This window comes from Thamnophis elegans, chromosome 8 (genome assembly GCF_009769535.1).
Source record: "Thamnophis elegans isolate rThaEle1 chromosome 8, rThaEle1.pri, whole genome shotgun sequence".
In the NCBI taxonomy this organism is placed as follows: Eukaryota; Metazoa; Chordata; class Lepidosauria; order Squamata; family Colubridae; genus Thamnophis; species Thamnophis elegans.
In genome coordinates this window covers 29,922,115-29,934,873 of record NC_045548.1, presented here as the reverse complement: position 1 = coordinate 29,934,873, position 12,759 = coordinate 29,922,115, and the positions used below count along the sequence as shown (strand labels likewise).

Genomic DNA, 12,759 nt, shown 5'->3' with positions numbered 1-12,759 from the left:
TTATAAGCTTTTTTTCTCCAATAGACAATGGAATACTCAGAACTGCAGTCTTGGAAATTATTCTTAGAGCAGGAACGTTTATGTTTGCTTTTTCTGATCTGGATCAAATAGGCAAAGATTTGATAACATAACTTATCAAAGTGAGTTAACATTATTCTTACCTCAACTAATTGGACTGATCCATAATACAGCTTGTCTGGCAAAGGATTATTAGGATCTATATAGGATATTTTCATCTCCTGTCCCTGTGGAAAATAGTTGAAATCCAATGTAAGTACAATATTGTACTTATGTACCAATTACCATGCTTCATGAGAAACAGAGGGGGAAACAGAAGAGACAACATAGATTGAATCAGTTACAGCAATGATGGGTGCACTGATGGGAGACTTGAAAGACCAGGCTAAGGACCAATTGTCATGGTCATGCATAATCAATCAATCCATCCATCAACCAATCAATGCATTTAAATAACCTGGATAATGGTCCTAAACAGCACTTGGGGAACAACACTAGGCTTATACTGTATGTCCCTCATGGAAACTCCATGTCCAGTGTCTCTTACAGCCCAGCTAAAAACGCCATGGAGGGCAGTGCCAATATAAGGAAGGGATTTTGAACAGCATAAATAGCCTGTAGGAGCCCATCAGACACTAGCCTTGACCACAGGGCTATCATAAGAAAGCTCATTAATGAGGCATCAAAGAGTATTAATATGCCAAGACCTGTGGTCAAAGAAACCAGAAAAGTAGGACAAGAACATTGTTAGACTGCCACTATAGTGGGGTTGTTGAGATAACCATATATCATAAGACATGTCCTCTTAAAAAAAGGCATTTTCCTGATAGTTAGTAGAACTTAAGGTACAAGAGTTATCAAAATGGCATATTCAAATAAAGACTTCTCAGACTTTCATATCTTCACATTGTGGCTGTGCAGTAAGCACCATGTAAGCCCAGAAAATGAGTGGTAAAGGGTAAACACTTTTAAAACTAAGATGATGCATACATATTTATATACATTATTTGACTTACAATTAGTTGTACATCTGGTCTTTTTCCAAGAGAGCCATGCCTTCACTAGGTAAACCAAGGATTTAACTGATAGCTTAAATATCCTCCATATGAAGAAAGCTAAATAAAAAATTACAGGAAATACAGAAATTGGTTTTTATACTTTAAATAATATTTATTCTTCACACTATCTTCAAACCGCATTTCCCATATTGGTACAGAGAGGTCAAGAAAATTAAAAAAAAACCTTTGTGATTAAAAATCTGTTTATTGATGTACCAGAGTGTCACTTGCTAGAAATTCACAAATTTGCCTGAATTCACTTTGTTCTAAGTGATACTATAATTTGTTTGGTTTTGGCTTAGCATATTGTATGATCCAGCTGTTATAATTCATAAATGATGCTTTACAATCTTCCACATTGGAGCCCAGTCTGCATTTGGCTTTTATAAATAAAATAAAAAGATAAGAGAAAATAGTATTTGGAGCTGATAATGGGACAATTTTAACAGATATTACAGAAAAGATCATATACCTTATTCCCCAAGTAAGATGATGGTGCAACCCAATATAATTGTACAGAAGAGGAGGTAATTCTTGGACATCAGCAACAACACTGTTGCTAATAGGATTGAAAGTTGTAGGAATACTCATACTCATACCCACTGCTTCCAGATGCCAGTTTCTCATGTCGGTGAGCTAATAGTAAACAGAGGAGAGACACAAAAAGTTTTTGCTTTTAAACTAAGGTTTCCCACAACACAAAAGTTAATTTGCAAGATGGAGGCTTTCTGATTCCTACCACAAACAAAAGTTTTTCTTGCCATTATAAAATACTGGCTGTGTAAAATTTACCTATGGTAAAATCTGCTTCCAACATCACAGAAGGGAAATTGTCCACTCATCAAGACACAAGTTGTATCATAATGCAGTGGCACAGAGCATACTAATTAGTCACATGGATGCATTTCACTAACTCCTTCTGCAAGTTACCCAGCAACATCGAGTAAATGCTGGAAAGTCGACTGTCCTGATTTACAAGTGAGGTGCTTTTCTGAAGAAGCAGGAAAATTTCCCGAGAGACATTGGTCTCTGAGAAAAGAAATACAATTTGGGCATTGCAACTGTGACAGACATTAACACTTCTGTTCATGGCAAACAAACAAGGCAACCTGTTTTTGCAAAAACCTGCTGAAAGCTAAAGAAAAAAACCCAATAGCTTTAAACTCAGCAGCATGGAAATGACTTTAAAAGGAACAGCAATGACGAAAAGACACAGGAAAGGAGAAAATGCATCTTAAAATTCTCAGAACAAAGACAGAAAACAGAAAAGTAGTAATGACTGTCATTCCTTTTTTTAAAAGGTTAAAAGTAATACTCTTGTAAATTTGTTTCTTAGAATGAACAGTTTTAGCATCTGGAAAGCCACTACTGATTTGTGTGCAGCCAGTTCAGTCCCCTGACTACCCTATATTCAGAGGTCTGGTGCTCATTTCAGCCTCAATCAATCATTGCTTTTAACATGCAAAGCAAAACTCCAATCACAGATATTTGGCTAGCTCATCTATCTGATCTCCAAAGGGGAAAAATATATGTAGCATTGCATACCTTGACTCTACGTCTATTTGTACTGTGGCAAATATTGGTGGCTCCAAAGCAAAAGCAAGTAGTACAACCTTTGGGATTAGCAGGGTCCAGATAAAACGATCCTGAACGGCACATGTCACATTGCGCCCCTTCAACATTCTCCTGTAAGTCAGTTGGAATAAACCATTAAATGTTTCCACTTAAAAATTTGCAGTAAAAGAGAGGAAAAAATAGCTGTAAATGTTCAAAAGCAGTTTCTCCATGGTCTTTCAATACTCAATAGTACAGATGATACTAAAATTATCTCTTTCGCAAGGAAATTTTTTAAGTCTCTTCACTAGATAACAGCCATTGCCACAACCATTATGCAACTGTCAGTTTAAATAAGGGGCCTTCCATACAGACATCTTGAAGTCTGCTGACACAAATTTTATTGCTGTGGGACTAAATGATTCACACTGAATGTACCCAATATTTTTGATCGAACCATAAGAAACCAAAAGTCTATTTCTGATTGGCATGAATGCTTCTATTCTTTTCTGTTTCCATATTATCCTACGTATTGTCCTATTATTTTAAAATACACATTTGCATATAAATAAGCTCTTCTACCAGTAATATATTTCTCAAGAGACATATTTATATACACTGTGAAATGCTTTTTGAATTAAGAATTTTGGAAAATTATGAAAGTGGGTAATTACATTCCCCTCCTATCTTTAGTTCAAAAAGGACAGATCAATCAATTAATGAGAAAATTTAAAAAGCCTTCCCGCATTGTTAGTAAAAATGTAGACTATAAAGACTGCTGTGAAGAAGCCTACCCACCTCACATGTTCACAAAACGCAGCACAGCACATTAACAATACCACAGCATTTGTGTCAATGCACACTTCAGCCTTTTGCTTTGATTATGATCATATTGCAACAGTTACAGCAATTTGTTTTCCATTGAGATAGCTGTAACTGTTGCAACTGCTCTACAGGAGGAGGCGAGAGAACCATATGCCTCATTTAGTCTATCTTTATGATCACTCAAGCAGAGCTAAGCAAGGGTTAAAAGCCAAAAAATTCCTTATGTAGATGAAGCACGTGGTTCTCTCTCCTCCTCCTGTAGAGGGCACTTTTTTAGAGGCTTTTTTTAAACAGTTAAGCAGAGTCATCCATTGGGGACTCTGGCAGCAGCTAACCCAGCCTGACCTCAGCAGCTCTTGCCTTTTTCCTTTTACATTTTTACATTTTCATCATGGCAAACAAGAGTAGAGTTGAAATCCTCTGTGAAACAGCTGGAAAAGGTATGTGGGTAGGATGGAGGAGGAGGAATTCAAAATTAATGTAATTTGTAAGTAATTGTATTATTGTAAGTAATTTGTGTGTGTGTGTGTGTGTGTTTACCCACCTCTGCTGGCGCGTGGGCTGGCATTTTATTTTTTATGTGGGACATAGTGGCCGGCAGGGCTTTTGGACATAGCGGCAGGGTGGCTTTTGCCTCTAGCGGCAGGGCGGCAGGGCGGCAGGGTGGCTTTGGTTCCATCCAGCATGGATTCTTTGAAGCTTTCCATAGGTCCTCTCTGCTTTTAAAATCTTCTGTTGGTCTAAGGAAGTTTTTCCTCTATGGCGGACACAGTGCTGGGGCTTAAAGCCCAGCCGCTGTGTACACCATAGAGCGGGACGCGTCCCACCTGTATGGCAGACACAGCACCGGTGCTTTAAAGCCCTGCCGCTATGTCTGCCATAGAGTGGGATGCGTCCCGCCTGTATGGAGGACACAGCACCGGGACTTTAAAGCCCTGCCGCTGTGTCTGCCATAGAGCGGGATGCATCCTGCCTGTACGGCAGACACAGTGGTGGGGCTTCAGCGGGGCTTTCGTAAAGCCGTGCCAGGGCTTGGTGGGGCTTTCCGAAAGCCCCGCCGAAGCCCTGGCGCTGTGTCTGCCATAGAGCGGGATGCGTCCACCTGTATGGCGGACACAGCACCAGGGCTTTGGCAGACATAGGGCGGCAGACATAGGGCGGCTTTTGCCCATTTGCCTCACCAGCCATAAACCTCACCACATGTCACTGTTTGTTTTCAATAACAGATAATTTATAAATAAACCCATTCAACCTTTTCTTAATAGTATTCCTATTAAATGCAGTTGAGGAATTGAGATGCAATCTGTGCTCAAAATCAACCATTTTGTCATGTGTGTCATCACCTAATTAAAGATCTATACAATCCAATGTACTAAAACTTTCAGAGACACATGTCTAGGTAGATTTATTTTTTAAAGTAATTATGAGAATGAGAATTATTTACAGCTGAATAAGGAAGGACACATAAATAATCACACAAATTTTGAAATGTCAAAGCACCTGACCTTACAGAGACAAATTCCTGTTTGTGGATTGCAGATGTCTGGTTCTGTTCCTCCTCTGTTACATTTACAAGGTTTACAGTTGGGAAAACCATAAGATCCAGGAGCACAACGATCACACTGACGCCCTGCTATTCCTGAGCGACATCTTGAACAACAAAACAAAGAATAGTGTACAAAACTGATTTCATGTGATAGAGTATTAGATGCAGGGCTAGAATTAAGGCTATAAAAAAAAAACCTGCCCCAGATGCTGAGTGGATCTTCATTCCTTAAAAACATGACATTTGCATTTCTTTTCCAGTAGCTAGCAAATTTCCTTTTACTTTTTAGGCCAAAGACCAAAAACAGATATGATGCTAGAGATCTCTGATTTATCTTTTTTTTTTTTTGCATCAAAAGACTTAAATAGAAATATTCTAAATCATTTGAAAGTGAAAAGCATAAAGGCATACTGGATGGTAAATTTCGATGCAACAAAAATAAAATATTATAACTTAGGAACATAAAGATTTCAGGCCTGAGTTAACACTGAATTAGATATTACATAATTAGGTGGGCTGGAAAATGACATTGGAATAGATAAGTACACCACCTCCTTCAGCAAGGCATTTGATAGAGTAGACCATAACCTACTACTAGATAAAGTAGAAAAATGTGGTTAGACAGCATCACCACAGATGGATTCGTAACTGGCTGACCAGCCACACTCAACATGTAGTCCTCAATGGAACTGCATCTACATGGAGGGAAGTATGCAGTGGTGTACCCCAAGGCTCTGTTTTAAGCCCAGTACTCTTCAACATCTTCATCAATGATTTGGATGTGGGGATAAATGTGGAACTCATCAAATTTGCAGATGACAACAAGATGGCAGGAATAGTCCACACTCCAGAAGATAGACTTAAGGTACAGAAGGATCTTGACAAACTTGAACATTGGACACTATCTAACAAAATGAAATCCAATAGTGAAAAAAAGTAAGGTTCTACATTTAGGCAAGAAAAACGAAATGCACAGGTACAGTATAGGTGGTACCTTGCTCAACAGTAGTAACTGTGAAAGGGATCTTGGATTCCTAGTGGACAACCATTTAAATATGAGCCAGCAGTGTTCAGCAGCTGCCAAAAAAGCCCAATACATTTCTAGGCTGCATAAACAGAGGGATAGAATCAAGATCACATGAAGTGTTAATACCACTTTATAATGCCTTAGTAAGGCCACACTTGGAATACTACATTCAGTTTTGGTTGCCACGATGTAAAAAGATGTGGAGACTCTGGAAAGAGTGCAGAGAAGAGCAACAAAGATGATTAGGGGACTAGAGGCTAAAACATAAGAGGAATGTTGCAGGAACTGGGTATGTCTAGTTTAATGAAAAGAAGAACTAGGGGAGACGTGATAGCAGTGTTCCAATATCTCAGGGGTTGCCACAAAGAAGAGGGAGTCAAACTATTATCCAAAGCACCTGAGGGAAGAAGCAATGGGTGGAAACTAATCAAGGAGAGAAGCAACTTAGAACTGAGGAGAAATTTCCTGACAGTTAGAACAATTAATCATTGCAATGGCTTGCCTCCAGAAGTTGTGAATGCCCCAACACTGGAAGTCTTTAAGAAGATGTTGGATAGCCATTTGTCTGAAGTGGTGTAGGGTTTCCTGCCTAGGCAGGGGGTTGGACTAGAAGACCTCTAAGGTCCCTACCAACTCTGCTATTGTATTGTATCCTTTCCAAATACATTATCTCAGAGAAAATCAATTGTCAGCTTAACCATAAAACAATCAAAATGATCAAGAATATTGATGGGCTAAAAAAAAATACTAGAATGGCTCTGGAAATCAAGGATAGTTTAAGATAAACACACAGCAGTAACCCTCAAAACACAATGTTCACAGATTACTCATTACATTCAATAAACAAACGGTTCAGTTTAAAACAGAATCTTGTCCGAGTAAATTTTTCTATAATTATAAATAATTACTAATTAGTACAGAATACTAATTCGCTTATCTGAAGTAATTGGGTCATCATGGAGCATCCTATTTTAAAAAGGTCACTGCTTATGGAACACTGTCAGCTTTAGGATAAGAGCCATCCAATTCTTTTTATACAGGATTATAGCAATATGTTAAAGCACATATATTTTGTCAGTAAGTAGAAGAATACAGGTAATGGAGTGTTTCTCAATCTTGGCTAGTTTAAGATATCTGGACATCAACTCCCAGAATTCTCTAGCCAGCATGGTGAAGGATTCCAGGCATTGAAAGTCCAGACATGTTAAGACTGAGAATCACTGAGCTAGGGTGAATGTATGTATAGACAGAAACATACCTAGCTGCATAGATGAAAGACAGAATCAGCTATTAATCATGTCCCTGAGAATAAGGGATTGACTCAGAGTAATTAGTGACTTCTGCAGTCTAAAATTTAGCTACCACACCCTACTGTGTAAAACAAAACAAACAAACAAATCATTCCATCATAGAAATACTTACATACCTGCACTGTCCATCAATTTTATTACATTCAGAATTCATAGCACTGATAACGCCTTTACTTGAGCAATTGCACTTTTCACAGCCAGTAAGTGGATGGTATCCAAAGTGCAACCTCACACACACTTCACATCTAGGCTTAACAGTTTGTGGGGGACAAATACATTTCCCAGTGATATCATCACAAAGACGACTTCCACAGTTGCAAGCTGGGAACAAGAATACAAATTATTTCATATTCAAAGAATATTTGAATTACATACATTGCTCTTGTTGGAGGAAAAATCCACTAGAACCTATTTCGTCTTGTTCCAAAATTCTTTGAAAAAATTGATCTGAGCATACGTATGCTCAACCAATAGTAATCATTACATGGCTCCCTCTACAATGTTATGTAAATAACTGCAAAACTGAGCAAGAAATAATACATTAGAGATGAATCTCAAATACTCGATAATATCTGGATGATCACATCTCAGTTTAAGAAGCTGAGATATGAAGGAATATTTTCCACATCCAAACATCCTTCTTGACTAGTTTTTACATCCAAACAAAGCAGGAAGTTTTCAATTAATAACTCTGAGCAAAATCCTTAAATTGAGAAGGAAATCAAAAACAAAATAAAATATTTGGTTCTTGGGCAATATTCCAAAAAGTGGGTAACCTCTCCCATGTGGAATGGCTACTTACGTTTGCAGAATGGAAATCCATAGTAACCTGTCTGACACTGGTACACTTTTGACCAATGACGTGTGGTCTGCAGTTACACTGTCCCCCATCAGGGTTGCAAGTAGCGCTGGTAGCACCCTTTCTGTGACAATTGCATGGCAATGCCCCGTCATTAAAAGCAGCCACAAGTGATCGAGCTGAATTTTGACAAAATTCTGAGGAATTGCCAGGACTGTTAAACAGAAGGATAGAAGGAAAGCACATTTGAGTTCCACTATTTAAAAGGTTTTGCCCACTTTCATTTATATTTCTATAATATGTGTTTATTTAGTATGCTTTTAGTATAATCCATAATCCATTTTTCTTTTTATATATATTTTGTGACTTACACAATGTGAAAACTGTTTCCACCACACTGGCTGATGAAATCTGTTGAACGAATCACACTGTCTTTATGAAGAAGTGTGTAGCTGTAGCTATGTGCTGGAACAACCAGGATATGCTCCTTTAAAATGATAAAATTAAATTGCATATTTTAGAAAGTTAAAGTATTGATGTCGAGTTTCCAGACAGTTTCCATGCATTTTAAGGTTGTGCACACATGTGTGAAAAGTACTTGCATTGCACCTAAGTATAAAAAGATTTTTTTTTTTAAACGCAAAATACTTATTAATATTCATTTATTTAAAACAATTCTATATGTTTACATCATTAGATTAAACAGTTGTATAATTATGAATTGAAGGAATGTCCATTCCTAAATGGGGCTTGCCTTAGTCTCTCTTATTCTTACAGCTCCCTAGACCCCTTCAGTATTAAGAAGTCTCTACCCCAAAGCAAATCTTGAAAGAGGAATGAAATTGCTTCCCTTCTCTTCTGTGAATAGTACATAATTTCTGCACACAGAAAATTGTGTTCCAATCAATAAAGCACACTTTTCAGATGGTCACTTTAGAAACCAAGAATGCAGTGAGTATATATTATCAGGGTGGTATTTTGGGGTGGTACAAAGACAATTAATGATTTCAAGATTTTTGTGAAAGAAATGAAAAAAATCAATGTCAAAGAGTGGGTGAAGAACAGCACAAACGAGAAATGTCTGCCCAGAAGTAGTGTTATTCTGAGCAGGATCTCTGAAAGAGCATATAGCAGTGATGGCAAACCTTCTTCACTTCAGGTGCCAAAAGCATGTGTATGCGCTATTACACAAGCTTGCCCACCCCCATAATTTAATGCCTGCCTGTGCCATGCCCCCTGCACATGCACACATTATTCACCCTCCTCAGGCTCCAGAGGCTTTCTAGGAGCCTGGTGAGGGTGAAAAACACCACAACATGGAAACCGGAAGTTTTGGAATAGACTTCCAGGTTGCCCACTGGACTGTTTTTCTCCCTCCGCAGGCTTCAGCGGGCTTCCCTGAAGCCTCCAGAAGGCGAAAAACAGCCAAAAATCAATGGCAAAAATCAACTGGCCAATGCTCACATGCAACTGGAGCTGACAGGGCAATGAAAAGACGACCTCTCTGATGTATAAAGGTAAATATAAAGGTTTCTCCTGTCCAGTTATGTCCGATTCTAGGGGGAAGTGCTCATCTCCATTTCTTAGCCAAAGGAGTCAGCATTGTCCAAAGACATTTCCATTGTTAGGTGGCCAGTATGGCCATACACCAAAGGTGCACAGAATGGTGGTTTCCATCCCACTGAAGTGATACCAAATTATCTACTTGCATTTGCATGCTTTCAAACTGAAACTTGTCCCATTTGCAGGACTTGGGTCTCAAACCCAGGCTGTCAGCTGACAAGCTCAGCATCTTTAACCACAGTTAATGTCACCACAGTCCCCTCCAATATATATCTAAGTCCAAATACATACCACCATTTTGAATTGTTTTTGAAAACTACTAGAAACAAGTGGTGCTTTTGGCAACTAGCAAAATGTGTTATTAGCAATCTAACCCTGATTAGCAGCTTAATGATAATTAGACACCTATGACATGTATGGTCATTGTTTTCGAAATATTTCTTTACATAAATAGAGAAAAGAATGACCACTGACAAAAAAGCATTGTGGGGGGGAAAGCAACTTCCAATTTCCTTTTCCAACGACTTTCCTTGTGGGAAGCTGGTAGGGAGTTTCAGAAAACCTTCCTTCCTTCCTTCCTTCCTTCCTTCCTTCCTTCCTTCCTTCCTTCCCCAGCAGGCAGGTAAATGATTGCTGCCAGGTGAGGGAGGAAGCAAGAGATGAGCTAGTATCCAGTAAGATGCAAACATTGAGGGACTGGCAAAGAATGCATGGTAGTGAAGACAACCTTCTTTGTCATGTTGTCCTTTGTCTTTCTCTCTGCAAGCCTTCCATAAGCAAAAACTTAGTGGGAAAGTGGCAAGAGAGTGTGAGCAATCACATTAGTTCCTTCTGGCTTCCCCATTGATTTATGGAAAACTTTCAGGGAATGTTGAAAATGAAGATCACATGGCCACAATAATCACAGCAGTACGCTATGATGTTCAAGTGGCAACAACTTCCCCAAATTTCATTCCCACAGGAGTCATGGGTCGCAGTATTCTGTAAGTCAACCCATTTGAGTTACTTTGGTTTAATAATTCTTGCCCTTTACTTTCCAAAATCATCTAATTGAAGGCTACAAACAATCAAACAGACATGAAAGTTTTAGTAGTATATACATGGATTCAGAGGTAGGTTCCTACCGAGTAGGTAGTAACTTGGCTTGCCATGCCCCCGAACCGGTTCTCTTGGCAGCGCCATAGGCCGCCATCTTGTTTTTTGCTTCTGCGCATGCAAAGAAGCAATTTTTTTAGTACTGCACAGCACATCTCTGAGCAAACTGGCAGTAGCAGCAGCCAGAACCTACCCCTGCATGGATTGAACAAAATATAGTTTTGAGAAATTTTCAAAGGCCATACTTTGTGCAACATAGTGCAATAGCCCAAATCATTTTTCTCTAACTCAGGACCCTCCAGTTATGTGGATTTACAAGTCTCTTGCTGCTATCACCACTACTAGCTATCATGATTAGGGACTCTTAATTGCAGTTTTACACATTTGGCAAAATATGGAAGGCCAGTGGAAGCTTTAGCTTACCATAGCATAAGTAAATGTAATTGGATAGTCTCTATCTCAATTAAAAATTAAGCAGTTTTAAAACTTACCAATACCATTGTTCTTTCATTGGGAATTGTCAAGGTGACCGAGACGTCATGTTTAAGGATATCAAATTCAATATGATTTTCAGACATTACCAGACTTCGACATCCAGAAGTATGTGGACAAAATGAAGCATTGTAAGAACCTAGAACAGGTAGAAGTGGGATGAGGACACATTTAATCTATGAAAACTCAAATGTCTGAAAAAAATCTAAAACACTGTTAAGTCTAGGTTACCTGACCAAAGTTGTCCTCCATCCACTAATACTTGCACTGGAAATGTTGGATTTTCCGGCTGATAAAAATGTATGATAAACACATATTGGCCTATATGTGGGACTCTTCCATTCAGAGTAATTTGGTTCTGTCAACATAAATATGTGGAAATTAATATATTGGTCATCACAAAGTGAACACTGACCATTATGTTTGCAAACTAATGTTTCCCTGATTTAATATTAAAATGAAGTGAAAGATATTTGATAACTTTAATAAAAAAATTGACCCACTTTTGTTTGAACTCTCTCTTTCTCAGCAAAATGGAACAGAAATAAAATAAGCTGCTCATCAAGTGTGATATTTCAACTGTATGGTACTTCGGCTATTTTTAGAAACTGTAAATGACTTCAAGCAGTTGCAGCTCGTGAAGGAAAAATCCTAATAACAATTCACTAATCTTCTTTTTACAATTCTCTACAAGACTATAGAAGCTCATATTGTAAATAAAAGTAATCTATCAAACACCAATATAGAGCATTTTCAGATTGCTGGTAAAGCTCCATTCTTTGCTCCATGTCAAACTTCTTCCTCTAGCTACTCTAAACATGGTTGACATTTTACAGAAATTTGATATAGTGTGGTTCACAGTAAAATTTTATTATAAACTAAGCAATATTATTGACAGAAGATTATAGTCTTTTTTTCCACCCTCTGAAATTTCAGCATGGTGCCTTTTTCTTCTGCTCTTCTTATGGCTCAATCAGCATTGATAAAGAGTGAAAGGTCCAGCCTATGGCTGATTTTTTATGACATGCCTCATGGCTCAGTATTCTCTCCACTCTTGTTTAACATCTACATGAAGCTAATGTCTGGGATCATTCACCATGAGTGGCTGATGTATCATTTCCACCACAGTGATCCAAGAAATGCTGTTGCTGCCCTATCTCTGTGCCTGGAAGTTGTGGGGGACCTGGATGGGGGAACAACATACTTTGGCTGAACCTTGGCAAGATTGAATGGCTTTGGGTGCATGGAGTTTCAAGATCCAGGAGTTTAACTACCTTAATTCCGGATGGGGTGCACTACCCCAGATAGTCCCAGTCTGCAACTTAGGGGTCTCCCGGAGATGTGATTCCTGCTTAAAGAGTTAGTGGAAGTCACGGCTAGGAGAGATTTTGAAGAACTTTGTGTTATGCACTTAGTTGTGGCCTTTCCTGGATTGGGAGTCCCTACATTCAGTCATTCAAACCCTGGTCATT

At 38.6% G+C, this 12,759-nt stretch overlaps 1 protein-coding gene across 1 annotated transcript in view; it reads right to left on the bottom strand.

Moving 5' to 3' along the window:
- Window positions 1–12,759, bottom strand: part of LAMA3 (laminin subunit alpha 3) — a 160,140-nt gene that overhangs the window by 77,231 nt on the left and 70,150 nt on the right. Inside the window, 14 exon segments of the mRNA XM_032222910.1 lie at window positions 162–245; window positions 1,035–1,060; window positions 1,063–1,094; window positions 1,096–1,133; window positions 1,549–1,592; window positions 1,595–1,712; window positions 2,622–2,762; window positions 4,961–5,105; window positions 7,455–7,659; window positions 8,141–8,182; window positions 8,185–8,351; window positions 8,509–8,624; window positions 11,287–11,426; window positions 11,519–11,645. Coding sequence (XP_032078801.1) covers window positions 162–245; window positions 1,035–1,060; window positions 1,063–1,094; window positions 1,096–1,133; window positions 1,549–1,592; window positions 1,595–1,712; window positions 2,622–2,762; window positions 4,961–5,105; window positions 7,455–7,659; window positions 8,141–8,182; window positions 8,185–8,351; window positions 8,509–8,624; window positions 11,287–11,426; window positions 11,519–11,645 — 1,425 coding nt within the window.